The following is a 20842-nucleotide window of genomic DNA, read 5'->3' on the forward strand; positions in this document are numbered from 1 at the left end:
TTTTCGGTTTTTAATCTGTGGCTTGAAACGGTGAACGGCTTGAAGCAGTTTGAATTTTGTTTGAATTTCAATCAAAGTTCGTTTGTGAGTGTGGTGTACAAAGTTTGTGACTTGTGAAATAAAAATATGTGCATTAAATGGATGTGATTAGTTAACTACATGCAGTGATAGTTGAACTCTCCAATCATGTATTTTCAAGTGCGTACTAAAATACAGAAACGTAGCAAAACATAGGAATAAAAACTCATGTAATTTGAATGAATCCGTTATTGGTTTTAGATTGAAAATACTCCTGAACATATACGAAGGGCTCGTCGGACGGAGGCTGCGCCAAAAGAATCTCCTAAAGAAGAATGTCCTCGTCTCATACTAGCACCGTTTTCTCGGCCTCCCCAAGTAGTCTTCGACAATGTTCTCATTGGCGCAACTTGCGAAAGAAATCTGGAAGTCTTCAATCCCTCGAAGCAAGTGCAACAGGTAAATTGATATAATTAAATAATAATAATGACACACATCTTGAGTTATCCATTCATCCATTTTTTGTGAATCATAATAATAACAATGGGCACCCCTTGTTAAAAAAAACGGTCGATTTAAATGCTTGGCTACTCCCTTCTGTTAACATACTAAGGTAAATACAAGTTCTAAAAATTAATGCATTGTTAGATAGGTAGCTTAATATAAATAAAGTATACTTTTACAATTTAGTATAATTTTATTCATAATTTTCACCAAGCTACCTGTAAGCCTATATTCCTTAATTTTAACTCAAGCAGTTAGTAGAGTCTCTCTCACTTAAAATGTTAGAGTATGATTAAACAGATAATAATTAATTAATAGTACATTCTAGCTGCTTTTATCAATTAAATACATTATCCTACTCGGAAATAATAAAGTTGTAAGCACAAGGAACCTAGAAGTTATAAAATATTTGGCACAATTTATTTTAGATTACTCTTGGAAAATCTCTGCCACCCGGCCTTGTGATCCAGTTGCCAGGAGAATGGCTTCTACTGGAGCCAGAGACATGCTACTGTGTCACATTAATGTGGACTCCCACTCAACCAACTGCCATGAGAGAAACCATACGCTTCACCAATGAAAACAGGGGCCGCTATGATGTCATTGTAGTTTTGAAGTCTGTTCTGGTAAATATTTAATTATCTTAATCTTAATTTACTATATCTTAATCTTAATTTATTACACATATTTTTGTTGTTTAAGGTCATAATTGTTATGTTATTATCTTTAGTGTTATTTTATTGTGCCAATGCATTTGTGGTATGGTCATTAGCCTTTAGAGGTTTACTGCCTCTGTGACGTTGTTAGTATTGTGTTTGACTGCCAGCCAGTGGTCCCTGATTCCAATCCTGGGTGTGGATAGAAAAAATTGTTTCGATTATTCTGTTAACAATATCTAAGCTACTGACCAAAACTAGAAAATTAAGTTTGCCAGCTTCCATGCCTCAGGCATCAGTTGATCCTGAGCCTGTCCTCTGGTGTCACAGTAAAACCGGCCACTGTAGCTGAGACCTCTTAGAGGATAATATCATCATGGATAAAATCTTTATATATATAATTCTTCTGTAAGTGTGTATGTCACTGAACTTCTCTTAAACGACTGGACCGATTTTGATGAAATGTTTTGTGTGTGTTCAAGGGGATCTGAGAATGGTTTAGATTAAAAAAAGTTTAAAATTTTCAAATTAAAGACGTGTAGACAGGACAACGTCTGTCGGGTCCGCTAGTCTCTTATAAAATAGAATACTGAATACCAATTTCATTATTTTATGTTTTGTTTGGGTAGTTATTCATTCACAATTGTCTTACATAAACAATGTCTTTCTTATGTAATGAAATAAAATTGTTTCAGAACATTAAGGGCAAAGGTGCCCAACCTAAGGGTTTCAAGATATCTCCAGGTAAAATAAAGAAAAAAGTTGGTAAGAAATCTCCTGTTGCAGTTTACAAGAAGAAATCTGAGATCATTTACAACACAACACAGATAAAAAAGACATACAGTGTAATACAGTCACAACAAAAATACTCACAAGTATCTAACAAAGAGAATTATTCTATTAACGATTACTCTATGGACTCGCGCCCTGATAAGTGTCCATTTGATTCTCCTTCGAGTGTTGACTTCAATTTCGATACAACCGAGGTTTTTTCAAACATGAGAAGACCCGAGGTATTACAACAGACTTATGACAAGTCTTACACCAGCAACAACAGGTTGAATGTACCCAACAATGTCCTGAAACCGTCTAACAAACAAAAATGCGATGTTTCGGCTACAGAATTATTCGACAATCTCACATTCACGCCACTTAAGACTCAGCCTAATAAAGCTGATAAATTGAATAAAGGTCCTCAGATTATACTGAGCATGAATTCCGAAAGTGACTTTGACGACAGTTTAGACTTAAAAAATGGTGGTAATAAAGAAAATCAGACTCACTCTATTATAAGTATAACGGCAACGCAGCCGCCGAATAAATGGTTGACAGTGAATCACCACGCACAACTCGACAACCACATTGAAACTCCCACTGTCTTAGCCAAGAAACATCCAAACACTTCATCACCGAAGGAACTCAACAGTCCTAATTTCTCGATCAATACCGAGTTTTCTCGTATCAGCGACCTCTCATTCTTCCCACAGAGGTTTTCGACGGAAAGAAAATGTTTCCCCAAGTTTAACAATGACACACACGAGATTTTCGACGACCCAATCAAATTAAGCTCAGACACTTACACGAAAGATTCGCCAAACACGCCTGTCGAGCCTAACTTCAACCACTTGCATGAAATGAGGCCACCTCACTTCTTTATGAAAGATCAACCGAAAATGTGTCGACAAGCTCTCTTCAAAGAATACCAATTTCAAAAAGAAGCTTTCGAACAAAAGAACTACTTGAGTCCATATGAGCACAATGTTTGGCAAAACGACTTACGAGTTGATACGAGATCTCCTCCAAGATCTATTACTCCTCCCTTACAGTCCATCCCCGAAGAGAGTGTACAGCTATGTGATACTCAAGTTCTCGACAGGACTGACAAACATAAAAATACTTTTACTATCAACCGCACCTTTGATAAGACATCTGACCATTTCACAACTGCACACACTAATAACAGACAATCTTGGTCTAAGAAAGCTATTCGGGCTGAACCAGACCTCTGGAAAATTCCAATAACTCATGTCAAGAAAACAATGAAAAGTAAGCAATCTGCAAAAAATAAAGATTCTATTGGTGGTAAGATATCAAACACGACATTTGAGGCGAACAAAAGTAATGTACAAAATATGACTGTTAACCAGATAGGAAATGTATACTCTCAGTCGTCCACTGTTGACCCGTTCGTGTCGTCTACATATTTTTATGATGAAGAAGCTGTTGAGAAATTCGAAACTGAATTTAAAAGATGGCTAAACTGCATTCTGACTCCTCCAGCTGACCTAGAGAGTAATATAGAACAGAAGGTTGATGTTGGCAAGGCATGGATTGAAAATAGAAACAAGGACGTGCCAGTGGCGCCGACCAAGGAACAAGTATCTAGTGCTTATCACAACAGTCATAGACTCGAAAGTCTCCGAAGATCTGCAAGAGCTTTACTGATGAGCCCAGAAATTGCTCAAGTCTTCCAGAAACTAACATTGCAGATCGAAAAGAAACTGATTGCTATTAGAACCGATCGTAATCTCCACTTGGATGTTGGATTACAAAAAGTTATCATGGAGTTGCTGCTCTCTTACAATCCTCTCTGGCTTCGAATTGGCCTCGAAGCCATATACGGTCTTGTCTTGCCTCTAAAATCTAATAGTGACATTGAAGGTTTAACTACCTTTATAATTCAAAGGATGTTCAAAAATCCATTCCTCAGAAACAAGCATTCTAAGTCTAACGCGCCAAATATGTTACTACCAGCATATATGGAAGCTATCAAGAAGTTCACTCTAAAGAAGTTCTTTATGCTTGTGTACTTTTTGGATCAAGCGAAACAAAGAAAACTTATATCACATGACCCGTGTCTATTTTGCCGCAATGCCGTGTGTAAAGAAAGCCGAGAAATCATAATAAGATTTACAAGGGAACTGATTGCTGGCATCGGTGATATCACGAAACATTTGAGACCTTTAGGCTATGTCGTCTGCCACAAGCAATCTTATTTGGATGAGTATAAATACGCCGTTCACAACATAGCGTTAGATATTAGAGATGGAGTGAGACTGGTGAAAGTCATGGAGATCATTCTCATGAAGGATGGTTTACTGAGTCAACTGCGAACGCCGGCGATATCACGTCTACAGAAAATTCACAATGTTCAGGTTGCGATGAATGCTTTAAAAGAGGCAAATTTTGTTATCCATGGGGATATCACAGCTACGGACATCGCTGACGGACACAGAGAGAAGACATTGTCGCTACTATGGCAGTTAATCCACGTATTCCGTGCACCTCTGTTCGAGAAAGCCGCGAACGTCATACAGACTTGGTGGCGAAAGAAGTACGAAGTTATTGTTGAGAAAAAGAAAGAAGCTGAACGAATACTACAGAAACAAAACAATGCGGCGAGTTTGATCCAATGTTGGTGGCGTCGTATCCAATATAATCGCTTGGTGGAATGGAAAATGCAACAAATAACGACTGCCACGATAATCGTACAGAAATATTGTAGGATGTGGACCTGTCGTACTCGACTTGTCAAATGGAAAAAGAGTGTGTTGAAGATTGAAGAGTGGTACAGAGGTGTGAGATTGATGCGAGAAGCTAAACTGACTTTACAGCAATTAAAATTAGAGCGAGAAGAGTTGAGGTACAGGGCAGCGACTAAGCTACAAACGTACGTCCGGCGGTGGTTGTGTATGAAACAATATGAAATTAAATTGAAGAAAATTGTTTTGATTCAGAGTTTAGTTCGCCGGTTTCTTGCTAAGAAAGAGTATGAAAAGTTCAGACAAGCCGTTGTGTGTGTCCAGAGAAGATATAGAGGCAAATTGGCCATGGAAAAAGACATGCAGATTTATAAAAAGCAGAGACTAAGTGCGATTGTTATACAAAGTTTCTATCGCATGATTGTGCAGCGAAGGCAATTCCTTAAACTCAGGAAATCTGTCAAGATAATAGAGGAACGTTATTCTGCTTTGCTCCGCATGAGAAACGAGCGTAGAACATACTTAGATTTAAGAAGAAAAGTTATAAAAATTCAGACGTTGTTCAGACGATACAGTTGTGTTGATAAATATTTAAGACAAAGAGAGTTGATAATTTCTCTTCAAAGGAGAATTAGAGCGCACCAGCTAATGAAGAAAGAAAAAGAGCACTTCCTGAAATTCAAAAACGCGGCTGTTGTACTTCAGAAGTACGTAAAATCATACTTGATCATGAAAAAAGTAAGGCAAGAATATCTGAAGATCCGTCAATCTACTATAATTATTCAGAGACATTTCAGATCGCATTTACTTGCAAAGGCTCAAAGAAAAGAGTACATAATGATGAAGAACGCCACAATAATTCTACAAAGGACGTACAGGAGTGTGTTATTATCGCGTAAGGAACGGAGTAGCTTCTTGAACCTGAAAAAATCTGCTGTAGTTCTTCAGAGGAGATATAGAGCTCAAATAACAATGAGACTATGTCGAGAAGAATATACAAACCTACGCAAGGCAACAATTGCAATCCAACGTAGGTACCGAGCTCTAATTGAAATGCGAAAACAAAGGTCTGAATTCTTAAAACTGAAGACATCATGTAGAACAATACAGAATGCTTACAGAGCTGTAGTGTTGGGAAGACAGAAGAGGCAAGAATTCTTACAACACAAACAAGCAGCAATTAAAATCCAGAACTGGCTTAGAAGCTGTAAGAAAGGAAAGATAGTAAAACAAGAGTACCAGCAGTCCAAACAAGCTTGCGTTACGATTCAGAGAGTATACAGGGCTTATATAATTGGTAGGAAACAGAGACAAGAGTTCGTTCGCATCAGAACTGCGACGATAACCATTCAAAAGTACTATAGAGCATACATCGAAATGAAAATCGTGAGACAACAGTTTATTAAACTAAAAACGGCCACTGTAGTCATTCAAAAATACTACAAATCGTACGTGGAAACTAAAAAGCAAAGAAAATCCTACTTGGAAATAAAAAATGCTGCTGTTCTCATTGGAGACTATTATAAACGTTATAGGGAAACTAAAATGATCCGGGAAAATTTCTACCGACTACGTCAAGCAAGTCTGTATGTACAGAGAAAATATCGAAGCATATGCGCTATGAGGGCTGAAAGAGAGAGATACTTGAAAGCAAGAAAGTCTATCGTATTACTGCAACAAAAATACAAAGCACTGCTCGCTATGAGAAGGGACAGACAATCGTACCTGCAGCTGCGTCAAGCAACTGTAACTATTCAAACGCGGTACAGGGCATATAGACTTATGAAATATACAAGAGTAGAGTATATTATAAAGTTGAGAGCGTGCCGTTCTATCCAGAGGTTCTACAGAGCTTACGTAACAGGCACGAAACAGAGAGAAGAGTATATCAAACTAAAGCAGTCTGCTATTGTTTTGCAGAGAAGGTACAAAGCTTTAATTGCCATGAGAATGGAAAGGAAATCTTATCTAGAAGTTAAAAAGGCCGCTGTAAATATACAAAGAAGGTACAGAGCGCGCCGTCTTATGCTACAACAAAGAAAAACCTATATAAACATTGTTAAGTCTTGTATCATATTGCAAAGAGCTTTTAGAGCATACGTGAATGGTAAACGACAAAGACTCGAATACGTTACTATGAAATCAGCTATTATTTTAATTCAAAGGCGCTACAGGCTTCTCAGAGAAACTAGAAAAATACAAAATGACTATCAGCAATTGAGGAATTCAGTCATTTTGGTACAGCGCAGATACCGAGCGAACAAAATCTCCCGCTTTATTCGACACAATGAGGCTGCTAAGAAAATACAAAACTGGTACATTGCTACAAGAAAACGTGATGAATGCAGGCAACAATTTTTGACAATCAAGAAGAGTGTTACTGTTGTACAATCTATAGTGAGAATGCGTATCGCGCGTAAACATTTTATTACTATTAGAAAGGCTGCAATATGCATTCAAATGTATTATCGCTATCATAAATTGACAACTATTCAAAGACAAAGATATGTTCAAACAAGGCTTTCGATTATAAAATTGCAAAGCCACGTCAGAGGATTCATAGCAAGAAAGCGCTTCCATAAATTACGATCCGCAGTTGTTACGATACAAGCCGCTTACAGACTGAAGAAGAGGAGGGAAATCATGATTCAACGAAGGAATTCAGCTGCAATATGTTTACAGAAATATGTTAGGCGGTACATAGTACGATCACGATACCTAGAAATTCAACAAAAAGTTCTGTATATACAGAGATTATGGAGAGGTAAATTAGTAACAAGGCTGACCCGTTGCGAGTTTTTGCAGAAGAGAAGGTTCATTGTGAAGTTCCAGTCTATTATAAGAGGGTATTTGGTACGAAAGCACATACAGGCGAAGCGAGAAGAATTACAGAAAGTAAAAGAGGAGCAAAGACGTTATTGGGCTGCTTCGAAAATTCAGGTATTGGACACAACATTAAAGACTATTTTTGTATATTCCTTAAATTAAAATTACGATTCCATGGGATACTAAATGTTTCTTCATATATTTCAGGCGCTCTGTCGCGGTCATATAGCTAGAGTAAACATAGCTCACGATAAACGTGTTGCGGAACTCCGGCGCAGATGGCGCGACGGTGGTTTAAAATCGTCGCAGGAATCGATGAAAGAGCGCAATGAGGAAGCTATGGAAGTACTACGTAATATAAGCGGTATTGAGACCGTCATCAAAGCCTTCAGATCTCTCGGTAAGTATTTTACACGAGAGTTTAAATATTTGAAGGTGGAACTGTATAAGAATAATTAAATGTAAATTATCTCTTACAAATCCCCTTGTATCCCCAATATAGATTGTTTGGCAATACGAAATAATGATCTATACAAGAGGACTATATCAATTGCTCTCACTTAAAATGTATGTTTACGTTCAATCGCATATGTTTACTCCTACTAGTATACTAATAATTGTGTCTTTGCGTTTCAGAGCTGTTAACAGAAGTGTTCCCTATGTTGTACAACGACAATGCGTCGGCCATTGTCCACCGTGTGTACACGTACATGTCAGTGACGAACAGATCCATTTCTAGCATAGAAGTGCTCAAGTCTGCCGCCGCCGTGCTCGTCAACCTGACCAGATATAGAGTCACGGGACCTAAGATATACTTGGTAAGAATGCCTTATTCACATACTTTTATAGACCTGTCCTTGAATAGCTATCGGAATTTCCTATATTATTATGCATTAATTGGCAGAGTTACTTATTCAATTAATATATTCTTATGGATTATTTTTGTTAATTATTCACAATTTAAGTTACAAAGTTTTTATTTATTTATTTCTTGTTGCAGAGAGATCGCATACCGCCAATTCTGAAATTCATGTGGAGATTCAGCAACAGTGAAACACAACTGTTTTGTATAATGAGTACTTACTTGTGGTTGTTCTCTAAATACGACAATGTCAGAAAGGTAAGTCAACACAATACATTTATTTTGCTAAAAAAATCTGTGCTACTTTTCAAAGTTTAGCAGTAGACTGACTTTAGCTTGTGGTGTTAAATGTTATTTTCTTTACAGGACTTGACTGAGCTACTAAACATGCCAGAAAACCATCGTATGTTAGTAACTATAAAAGGCAACGTCGACAGAACGAAAAGAATGACTACAAACATCATGAAGAACAAATTCCACACTCCACAACCATCTAAGTTTATCTCTCATACAGGCAATCAATCATTGAACATGAGTGTTTGTAGTATGGGAAATAGCAGCATTATACTGCCTGCCTTAGAACCAGACTATGGCATCGTCAGAGTCGATAAACCGAGATACTTCGAAGACGCCCAGCAAGCTATCAACTGCCTCTTCCATACATATAATTTGTAGTTTAGTTTTAATGTGTGTTTCGAATTTAAAATTAATTAATATATTTTTTTAATATATAGCACTGATATTCGTTATAATTATGCTATCAATAATTTCTGCCATTACCGGTTTTTATGGAATTTAAACTTTTACGACTAGTGAACTTATGAATCATGTTTGTTGTGTATTTTGTTTGAGAGTAAAATATAAACCTCTTTTTCTCGAATTAATAAAAATGCCTGGTAAATTAAATGTTTAACCTAAATGTTTTAATTTTGCTTTGCCAACTTTAGATATAAAATAATAATTAATATAAATAAACCTTCAGCAAATAACTGTGAAACTAACTTAAATTAACTTAATAAATTGTCGCCGTAATAGCTAATTCTTCGTTAAGTAAATACATTTTAATTGATAGCAAATAACAATAATAATTGAATGTAATTGACTCATGTTTGTTTGTTTTACTAATAGCTACTAATGTCGTTTTTATTAACTGTTTTGTGAATGATATGGACTGTTAATTATCTAATTTAATTAGCTTTAATTATTTAGTACTGTGTATTGTAAAGTTACGCATTATTTCAATATTATTGGAAAGTTAGCTTATTAAAGGATTTTTAGTTATTAATGATATTTTATTACAATCATACAAACATACATACAAATTCTCTTAACTTAGTAAGTTATGGACAAACCAATCAAAACAGGAGCAACAACTCAAAAGTATGATCTCAAATCACCTTGAGTCATTGAAACCACGTAGCATAATATTCATGACGCTTGATAAGTGACGGTATTAGAACGTGGCCTTTGAAGAGCAACTCGTCTTGGTATCTACCAATTATTGTATTGCAGGCTCCTTTTGGTGCAAGTCGTAATGATTATATTGTCTATGATTTTCTTACAACAAGAAAAATAGTCATCGACAACAAATCTTTATCTGTCATTGACTGTCAAATTATTTGAGGTTATGTTTATTACTCACAAAATATCTTACTGGTATGGAATAACTAATTTAAGCGTACTACAACAATTTGCATCAACCGATAGAGCACTACGATGGACGAGTTCGTTAACTATTTGCTGCTGATATTGGTTATACTACCCGTTCTTTTGTTCTTTAACTTGTGGGCTGGAATCGGCTGGGAGTTGTTTGAAAACAATTAATCTACAATCAAAATGTACCTTTGAAACCATAACTCTACATCTCTTGCAATCAAGAACTATGCAAATACTAATTAGAAGACTGCGTCGTTATACTTTTAAGTTTTTATGTGAATTAGTGAATAAGTTTGTTGTAAATTAAAAAAGTAAACAAATATTTTTAAAATCTTTTATTGAAAACACATATAGAATCTTAAAGTACTATAATTATCACAATAGTGTCATAAAAATTATAATCATAACATTTTCATAATTTCAAGATTTTTATGTATCATAAGTCCAAAAAAGTATGCACTCGACAAGAAAGATTTTCAGTTAAGTCTTAAGATATTGGACTTTCCTATGTGCCTTTAAAATAATATCACATCAATCATTAAGAAACATGAATAGAGTATCTATGTTACATAGACAAAGAGTGTGACTGTATCTAATGGCTACTTCTTACAAAATGTTCCTTCAAAGGCCTGACTCAACACTTTCTTACAATTTCAGTGCCACTACAATATAATTACTTAGATATTGTATAGCAGTCAATATTCTCTCTAAGGCCAAGATTTTCACAGACAGAAAAAATTACACAAATATTATTAATGTACATAGTTGTATTATTTTAGCAATAAGCAGTTTGGTGCCTGTGCAAACTCAAAACGCATCTATGATAATATATTTTTTAAGATTGTTTATTTTTTTGGTTCTATTTTGATATTTCTTCACACTTAACATCAATATTCATTACATAAAATTGACTGGTTAACAATTTTTTTTTAACAGAAATATGTCTTAGTCTATTACCTACATAGAAACATTACGAATATAGGACAATTGTGTATGTTCCGAACAAAAAACCAAATGTGCACTAACTATTTAACTATTCAAATGTATGAGATATTAACTACACATAAATACTTCATAAGATAAATTGCCTACTAGATGAGTTTCATAATATATTATATTCCTTAGACACTACAAAATACCGGTAAGTCAATTTCTATTACTCTATTTGGCATTTTTAATACATAAGATGATAATAAAAATTTATTCGCTACTAATTAAATTACAGCTCCAGGCCATAACATAAATAAAAAATAATCATAAAAAATAGTGTTTTGTCATTTCTTTTCTAGGATTGTATACGAAAATAAATTTAACTTAATTATTTTTGGATGTTCATATGAGACAATTGGGCCTAATTTGTGCAGACGATGGTCACCTAACGGACAAATATTGGCGGGCTAGAAACAGACTCTACGCGAACCAGATAAGTATACATACATCATTGCAAGACAAGTTGAGTATTTATTTTGCTTTAGCAAAATTTATGCATCATACTAGCTTATGCATGATGAGGGAGTTGCCATATCTGGTTCTTCATACAAGTATCCGTTTTTGACTTTGAGTGTTGAATGAGTAGCCCTTTTGTTTATTTAAAACCTGCTACCATTTGGAGGTAATATTTTGAGTCCGATGATATTCTTCAGTTCTATAGTTTCCATCGTCTGCTTTGGATCTTATATTTCACTAGAGAGTATTAGTTCTTCCATGCCCATGTGACCTCGATGACGCCACACGCGGTACCTTGCGATATCTTTTCTTGTCACCATGCCGACCACCTGCACAATAAATACTCCTTTATAACTTACATAGGCAACATCTAAATCAAACCTGAAATAGTCTATCAATATTTAATGTTCAAACAAATAATCGGTGCATATTATTCTAAAGCGTAAAAAAAAATGCAACCGTTATAGCTAGAACACTAGTAAACGATCTGTGGGCATAGAAACACTTTGCGCGGTCATTGCGTTGATGGATGACCGCTTAGAAGTATTTGAACTGGGCATGTACGCGCTTTGGAGGGCACGTAAAACGTCTGTCTCAGTTGTTATCCTAATGTAACAGTCATTAATCCATGGCATTCGAGTTTGAACCACTTACTTGTTTAACTTAGTTAAAAGGTTGGTATTATGTGGAAATCAGTGGTTACCTCATTGACATCATTAACAATAGGCAGGTGTCGCAGTCCGAGCGCGCGGAACAGACGGAACAGTCGCGGCAACGAGGCGCGGTGCGGCAGCGTGTACGGAGACGGGTTCATGAATGGACGCAAATCGATCGTGCACGTCTTCTCCCAGTCCGATATTTCCAACTGTTAAACCAAATTTTGGGTTATTTGTCACCCTTTATTTACTTTTGCATAAAATAACATTTTAGCTAAATGCAATCGCAAGTACCTAGTATTTAGAAAAATACAACTATATGACATTGTGTGATCATAGGATTGCTATGCACATATTCGGTTAGACAATATTTATGGAACAACGAAACCGACTCGACTTACTTGTTCGGCTTGTGTTAAACATATTCTGTTTTGCAGATCGGCTAGGCCGATTGATACAGAACCGAATATGTGTGTAGCCTTACTTCTAAGTGCAAATGGTTTCCATGTCCCTAATTTTCATTATTATAGAACTATTGGATCTAGAACATTCTTGATCTACATTTACTTCTGGAAAATAATCATAAGTTCTACGTACTTATTAGTCAAAAGCTAATATAACATCAATACTTTAACTAGTTATAAAATGTTTACCGCATCAATGGAGGGATATCTGGGGTATTCTTTGCGGAACATGTTCATGTCGACGTTAAAGTTGGACCACGTGGTGTTGGCGTTCTCGTTGTATATCTTGTTCTGCAGCAGCACTATCAACTGAGACCTCAGGATTATGCCGCGAAGACGCTTGTATGTTGTTACTTCCACCTGTATACAAAACCAATTGTTCGTGTTAATTGAAAGGTTATATAGATAAAAATGAATCACCGAAATGTATACGACGCGTAAGTTTTGAACAACTGACCTATATTGGATAATTCTTTTTTTAATGCGTTTGTTGCGTTTTATTGTCAGAAGAAGGTTTGTTTGCGATTCATTAGATCAAAATTCCCACGCGAATGGAATCACCGGTATAAAATTGTACTAGACCCAGAAGAAGTCGGTCCGGGCCGGTAGTGAAAAATATTTTATTAAAAACTAATTGAGTACTCACGTCATCAGCTAAAGGCGGGTCCACAACAGGGAATCCGTTATAAGACACGAGCTTCAACAACTCGACGATATGTCCAACGTTCTCTACAGTTCGTAGCGTGAACACGGGGTGGGACATCACTTCTGACGCGTATATGTTGTGTGCTAGCGGCGGCGGCTCCCACGGGAGGAGAGGGACCGCTGCCAACTGGATGTGAATGTCGTAGATACCCTGGATGATAAAAAATACTGTAGCAAGTTTTGCGTAGAAGATAGTATAAGAAGTATGCCAGTAATGACTTATGGTTCCACCTTTCCTTAGATGTGGTACCACGTAATAAGTATTATTCAGCTTTGAAATACCAATCAGACAATGTGCCACACATAGGTACCTATTGTTTTGGTAGGTGGGACCAGACCTCATAGAAATGGCATCATCACTTTATGCTTGAAGTTTCTGTCGACATTTATAGCCTAGATGCATACATATATTCAACATCGCAGATAGATCAATGTTAGAACAAGTGTAATGAGTACCTCGTTAAAGAAGTCGCCGGTCCACTTGGCGACGACGAGCGTGATGATGATGGGCAGCGCGTTGGAGATCTGTCCCGTGGTCTCGATGATGATGACGGTGAGCGAGATGGTCATGCGCACCACGCCGCCCAGCTGCGCCGCCGCACCCACTAGCGCGTACTTCGCCGGGTTTATCGTCTGTACAATACACCAATACGTTACTTAGTACATATTTTAGCGGTATTACAATATATATAAAATCACGCCTTTCTACGATACTTAGCAGTAGGCAAACACCTAAGAAAGCCACTTAGAACGATTCTTATAAACTTCCCATGTCTCATTGTCATCTATACTAACTTTTCATCTGTGGCGGTATTTAACGATAAAATGCGTGCTCGCGTCAATTCCCGTATTCGCTTTAAAAAAAAACATGCAACGCGAAAGTTTCAATTTCGAGTCTACGAATTGGTTATAAAATTCACTACACTCTTAATTACTTACATTTGAAGGCAACATGTACTGTATAGCGATGGCCAACAATCTTCCCCAGGCGGCTCCAGTCAGCAGATTCGGTATGAACAGTCCACTCGAGACCGAGAGTCCAAACGTCCAGGAAGACAGCAGGAAGTAGCACACGACGAACACGAGGATAGACCATGGTTTGTAAGACCCCATGGGATCGTGGAGGAACGATCGTACTGAAGCTTCAGGCGTTTGGAACCAGATGGCGGCTAGAGCGTTGTATTCACCGTCCGAGCAGAATAACTGCGAACAATTTATGAATCCATTGAAGTCATACACTTGGTACTTGTTGATATTTAGGTGCGATATAGTTTTTGATGCTTTGTATACTAATCAAGTTTAGCGATAAAGATATATTCGTCACTATAATATTGCTAAATAGTATATGGCAGTGATAGCCGAGTGGTTTAAGTTGGCACCTTCCACGCTAGTGGTCGCAGGTTCGAACCAGAGGCAACTGTATTAGAAATAATTATCACATGCTCCAACGGTGAAGGAAAACATCGTGAGGAAACCTTGCATGCCTAATAATTTGTTTCATACATTTATTGAGGGCATGCAAAGTCCCCAACCCGCACTTGGCCAGCGTGGTGGACTCGTGGCCTAACCCCTCCCTCATTACGGAAGGAGACCCTTGCCCAGCAGTGGGACAGTAATGGGTTAAATTCATTCACACGATATTTATCTACAAAAGATCGGTAAGAAAAAAAATGTGTAAGTATGAGTAGCGGTAGTACTTTTCTAAACTGGACATACTCAGAAAGTGTAGCTGTTGTTTGTAACTTCGTGTGAAATAATTTCCCCAAGTTTAAAAAATGTAATGAACATAATACGTGAAATAGTATCATACATCCATTCCCTCATACTTTTCATTTATTCATAACTAGCTGACCCGCGCAACTTCGCTTGCGTCATATGAGAGAGAATGGGTCAGAATTTTCCATATTTTTGTAACACTTTTTACTGTTACCTACTCTGCTCCTATTGGTCGTAGCGTGATGATATAAAATATGTTTTTTTTCACGAAAAATATTCTCAAAATTACTATAACGAAGTCGTGCTAAGGCATATCCGCCATTAAAACAGTTGCCATGGCAACGGAATTTTGTTAATTCAATGTCATTATAATATTTATTTTTCGCGACTTCGTTGAATTTTCTGAATTTTCCCGGGAAATGCGTCATTTTCCCGCGGTAAAAAGTAGCCTATGTCCTTTCCCGGGTATCAAAATATCTCCATACCAAATTTCATGCAAATTGGTTCAGTAGTTTAGACGTGATTGAGTAGCAGACAGACAGACAGACAGACAGACAGAGTTACTTTCGCATTTATAATATTATTAGTATGGATAGTATGGAAGTATGGATAATATTATTACTTAATAGTATTGACATAATAACCTGTAAAGGAACTTTGGTGGGGTCCTCGCCGAGGGGTCGACAGTCGTTCAACAAGAACATCATGAGAAACCCGCACGTCGCACTCGCCGCCGCCACCAAACACGCCTCCACTACTCGCAGCCATGGAGTTCCTATGTACCTATAACATAAATATCATATTAAACAGCTATTTTACTTTTTATTTTATTTCTTATAGTATGTTAATAGTCAACCTAGTGTTGAAGTTCTTCAACACTAGGTAATTGTAATTGTAATTGATAACAACTGGCACCGACTTTTAACGTACGAGTTTGAGAGAGAAGCGAACATTCAACTTCGAAAAATAAATAAAATATGCAATTTCGAAACAAAGACAATATGTCATTTCTCTTCAATCTTGTTTCATATTAAACAACCTTTTTTTAATGCTGACTGAATTGGAATATAACTTATTAATTTTGACTATTAATTCAAGAGTAACATGTACCTGATTCTAAACACGGCTAGTTTATAGTTGATGAAGTTCCATAGAGCGCCGAGCATGCCGCCCACCGCGCCGAAGAACATGAACACGGGCAGCTCGTAGAATTGGAAGGGAAACGGCTCCATCTTGCCCAAGTTTAACAAACCTAGGAAAAAAAATATTTTAATTTGAACAACCAAACTGTTTTGAAAAGCAAGACATGAATTTCCCCTCCATGAAAATGGCTTTTCTGATCCTTTTTAGAAAGGCTGTCAAAACATTTCGGAAATTCCCAAAAACAACACCTATCCAAAAATCTAATTTAAGGCCTATAGTTTGTAGCCATATCACAAGTATCGAGAAATAAAAATCTACGTGAACTCGTATTTCTGGGACCGTAGCATGAAAATGACAGCGTTATGTTATAACATCTATCACGGTATCCTTTTCTAACAACAAAACTTGCATCGCTTTACTACGTCCAAAGTACTTTTATTTAAATCAAAATTGGTATACGTTTACCTGGATAGCTGAGCTCTCCCGGTCGGCCGTGGTAGGCAGACAGGGCGCAGTTCAACGTGAACGTCGACACAACAGTGCCGAAGAACGTCCGCCATGTCAACGCTTGGTTCCAGAAACTCGTACCCTCTTCTAAAGAGAATAATACTCCACCTGGAGACAAATCAAAATATTTTTCAACATCTTTGCCTTCTTATTTGATCTAACGGTAAAGTAAATCATCGTGATGACCCTGCATGTCTAAAAGTTATTCAAAACTGTTCTCGAGACTTGAAAAGTCGTAAACTTAATGTGTAGCCCCTCCCTGATATCGGGAGAAGCCCCTAACCAGCAGTTGAAAAGTAGCATGGCAGAAAATATTTAAAGTTTTAGTGTAGTTTTAAGTGCTCCAAATGTAATAGACTTTTGGCACGATACAACTGTTGCCGGTTTAACTGAACTACGGCACCTTATTACCATGCAATGTACCTACTTTCTCCGAAAATATGTAAAGTTCATCGTTTTATAATATCAATAAGGTATATTTTTCAATACATTAATTAAGTTCAGATATAGTAGTGAACCATCTGTAATAATTGCAATTAGTCATGTTATCTCTTAAAAGTATTATCTCATACGTGACTAATAATAGTGAATAATAAAACATACATACAACGCTATATAAAAAAAGCATAATAAATAATGTTATCAATATAAATTAATTACTATTATGAACTGTACGTATATTATTTACAGTGGGTAATTAAAATCCTATAATAAATGGATGCGGTTATTAAAGGGCGCGCGTACAGATGTTTTTCGCGGTTTTTAAAGCCGTGACCTAGTTAGATAAAACTAGTTAATATTTGCTTTACAAATACTACTATTAAAAATACATTCCGAAATAAACGTAACTATTAACTGCCTTTATTTAGAAACTTGTCTCCCTTGTACAACTTTTTCTACCTTAGAAACATAAGAAATAGAATATTTTTTAAATTGAATACATTCGATTTATGCTTATATCTTAAATTATTATAGCTCAGAATGTGAAATATCGCAACAATTTAACCACAGGACTGTCTTATATTAACATAAATTTTAAAGAAAAAACAATATAAGATCTGAGGTCATAAACACTGTCAAACTATTATTATGAATAATTGAAATAATAATGAAGTATTCAATTTAAATAATTTTCCTACCTATAGGAGCGCCGAAAGCCGCAGACACCCCAGCTGCAGCTCCGGCCGACACAAAGTCTCGCTTCTCATGATCTTCGCGGAAGTACTGGAATATCTTGAAGTCTCTGCCGAACGTAGTGCTCTTGCCCTGAGATATACCGGCGGCAACAACCGCCCCGCTGTGTATCATGGGCCCTTCCTATAACAAAACAAAGTAGCTTAAGAAGTGGCAAGATACATCTTTATAATACTATCTTACAAGATACAATCAATAATGAGAAATTTATAAAAGTATCAGAAAAAGCTTTGAAGGAAGTAGCAGGCTGTTCAAACATACACATAATATCACTCACAATCACACGTTTTGTTCAGGTATAGGTCACCAGCTTACCTTTCCACCGGCGAGTCCACCGACGACAGCAGTGATAACGCCAACAGCCTTCACTATCAGCGTCTTGATGCGCACCACGCGCGGCACTTTCACACCGTTCAAATAACATTTTACTTGAGGTATACCACTGCCGGCTGCTACAGGCTAAAACGTGAACAAAATTAAAAGATTCTGAACTAAAAAATATTTTTCACAATAAAATAATATAAACATTCGTTTCTTGAACATTGTTTATAATATGAATAATGATGAATGGAGTTAGCAATTAATCATTCATAGGAATAGTCTACATTCATTGTTTTACACCAGGATAAAAAAGGTTGAAATACTCCTAAGTATACTTAAATTTAATATAAAGGAAAACCAAAGCAGTAATCTACTTCAAGCACAAAACACTTCAGAACTGTAAAACAAAGTTTTAAAATATAAATTCTATAACATTAATAACAATGAAATACAATCAGGTGAGTGTAATCTTACCTCAACATATGCAACTAGCATGGATCCAACGAACACTATGCAAATGTTTGATAACACCCACAGCAAGTATGGAATGTATAGTCTGTCATGTAGTACATATTTGTCCACAGCTGTTTTGTATTTAGTTAAGAAAATCAAATATCCGGAAATATTTAAATTTTATTAAAATAAATATTGCATTATCATTAAAGGTCATTTAGCAGTGTTGTGTTAGGTTTGGATATCGTTTTATGCTTTTAATACTGCTTAGTTAAGTTGTTCAAAAGTTATGCTATACGTACATTACAATGTTTTTTTTTAATAGATATTCACATAAAAATTCTGCATGTGAAAAATCTCTGAAAACTTAGGCTGAATAAAAACAATTAAAAAGTTCTGTTTTACAAAACTCTTGTGGTACAATTGATATTTATGCACAAGAGGGTCTTTATTCATTAGTAAGATCTGGATATTAAAATTCATAGCCAATGCAATGACTCAAATAACAATTAAACAGTCAATGTTTTATTGTACCTAATACCTAATCCACACCCTACTTCCATACATATAGAGAATTGATGACTCATTGTATTACTGCGAAGCAAATACAGATTATAGTAAATACTCAGCTCAATAGAGCAAAACAATTTATTAAAAAGGATACATTTCTTAAGCTCCCTATATTTTATTTTTGAGAATTCTTCTATGCATATGTCGATGAAAAATGCTATGAGAGCTGTTACAATACCAATCAACAGTATTATGAACCATCGGGCAATGTCTTTCCAAACCACAAATGGATACCCTCTTTTACGCTCCTCGTCCAATAGTAAGTGATTCTCACAGGTATCATAATCTAAACTCTGGAATTAATAATATAATTTAGTATCATTCATATAAAAAGTGTACTTGAATATATCATAATTGTTATTGAACTAATTAGCCAACATTTAATCAGTAGTCAATTAGCTTTTTTTATTTATACTACAATTAAGTATTATCTAAATTACTGTGAAAACTAATAATTAACTTATAATGACATTTATATTGCAGATATTACTTATAGAAACAATAATATTACTTACTTCATATTTAGCTGAAAGAATATTTAAAGAGCCCGGCTCAATCTTCTGTTGGGCCTGCCTTCGTCTGATCCCATGACTGCCATGAAATTCATCCTCCTCAGATTCCTAAACACAACAATGTTCTAAATCACGTGACATGAACTATACAGATTATTATACAAGCAATTACTGATTAGGTAAACAAAGAGGTCTTTAGGGCAATGTAATAACAAGTGCATATATTATTCACAAGTGATAATAATATGATGTAATTAATAACTATTTAAAAGAAAATATACAACAGTGCATTTAATTATTGTTTATTATGAATATAAAGATACATACTTCGAAGTTTACTGATTTATTCAGCTGGGTAAAATTGGATGTGCTAGCAATTTCTTCATCGTTATTTATCAGTTGTGCAGTATCGGACGTCGTTTCCACGTTACTGATAGAACTAGCAGTTCCATCAGCAGAGTTTGATGAGTGGCTCATTTTATTCTAAGCATAAACACAAAATAAAGGAAGAATCTATGTTATCAATTATTTCAGTTAGGTTTTTCAAGGTACCATGATAAATGATTAAATCAAATATTGTGGACTTATTTAACAGGTTTCACGCGAGTAACTCAACAAGGTTAAATAGATATTTTATCACACAATAATATTATTTTGTTTCAAATAGTCAAACTTTCAGTATCATTTCAACACTTCCTATCATATTTTCCGCTGATATGATAGCTCTGTTACTTGACATAATGTGTCAAAATGTACACAGACTAAATAAGTACCTACATTTTAGAGCCACCGACATTCTCAGCATGCTTGTTACAAACATTAGAAGTCATTTCAAAAGATTTACTTTTAATTAAAATATACTTAAACTTACCAAAATAGTTTTCTAAAATACCTTTCAAGACAGTCGTAGTAAAAATCTGGCTGTGGCTACAAAAAATACCTATATAAATTAAACTTGAACTCTGAAGATGAACATATATTAATATTTATGTTAAGCAAATGTTATGAGATAGTTATCTATGTTTATTTAAATAGTATAAAATAATAGAAAATCATCATTCTAAAATGTTATAACCAAATAAATTTTTTATAACTTTACCTATGGAAATACCTACATTTTGAACTCCTTTGCTTCATAAGATAATGATTTC

General features: G+C 35.7%; 2 protein-coding genes across 2 annotated transcripts; one reads left to right on the plus strand and one right to left on the minus strand.

The window, feature by feature from the left end:
* Positions 1 to 64: 64 nt before the first annotated feature.
* asp (microtubule assembly factor abnormal spindle) lies at positions 65 to 10326 on the plus strand. Its single transcript, XM_076117232.1, has 8 exons — positions 65 to 198; positions 280 to 477; positions 951 to 1148; positions 1874 to 7600; positions 7694 to 7886; positions 8123 to 8304; positions 8487 to 8606; positions 8715 to 10326. The coding sequence occupies exons 1-8, from the start codon at positions 187 to 189 to the stop codon at positions 9021 to 9023; spliced, it is 6939 nt and encodes a 2312-aa protein (XP_075973347.1). The 5' UTR covers positions 65 to 186; the 3' UTR covers positions 9024 to 10326.
* Positions 10325 to 20413, minus strand: ClC-b (chloride channel protein 7). The gene is made up of 15 exons (XM_076117234.1): positions 20019 to 20413; positions 19695 to 19799; positions 19274 to 19472; positions 18631 to 18740; positions 18151 to 18294; positions 17781 to 17958; positions 16600 to 16749; positions 16102 to 16243; positions 15636 to 15774; positions 14215 to 14478; positions 13732 to 13908; positions 13217 to 13426; positions 12760 to 12930; positions 12154 to 12315; positions 10325 to 11779 (listed from the first exon to the last, which is right to left on the minus strand). The coding sequence occupies exons 1-15, from the start codon at positions 20166 to 20168 to the stop codon at positions 11678 to 11680; spliced, it is 2403 nt and encodes an 800-aa protein (XP_075973349.1). The 5' UTR covers positions 20169 to 20413; the 3' UTR covers positions 10325 to 11677.
* Between the last annotated feature and the right edge of the window lie 429 nt (positions 20414 to 20842).

This window comes from Anticarsia gemmatalis, chromosome 8 (genome assembly GCF_050436995.1).
Source record: "Anticarsia gemmatalis isolate Benzon Research Colony breed Stoneville strain chromosome 8, ilAntGemm2 primary, whole genome shotgun sequence".
Lineage (NCBI taxonomy): Eukaryota > Metazoa > Arthropoda > Insecta > Lepidoptera > Erebidae > Anticarsia > Anticarsia gemmatalis.

Coding starts and splice junctions, on each gene's coding strand:
- asp (XM_076117232.1), top strand. Junction 478..950: donor CCTCGAAGCAAGTGCAACAG/GTAAATTGATAT, acceptor AATTTATTTTAG/ATTACTCTTGGAAAATCTCT. Junction 7,601..7,693: donor GGGCTGCTTCGAAAATTCAG/GTATTGGACACA, acceptor CATATATTTCAG/GCGCTCTGTCGCGGTCATAT.
- ClC-b (XM_076117234.1), bottom strand. CDS start 20,168: ATGAGCCACTCATCAAACTCTGCTGATGGAACTGCTAGTTCTATCAGT. Junction 15,775..16,101: donor CTAGCCGTGTTTAGAATCAG/GTACATGTTACT, acceptor TTTATGTTATAG/GTACATAGGAACTCCATGGC. Junction 13,909..14,214: donor AGTACATGTTGCCTTCAAAT/GTAAGTAATTAA, acceptor TGTATTGTACAG/ACGATAAACCCGGCGAAGTA.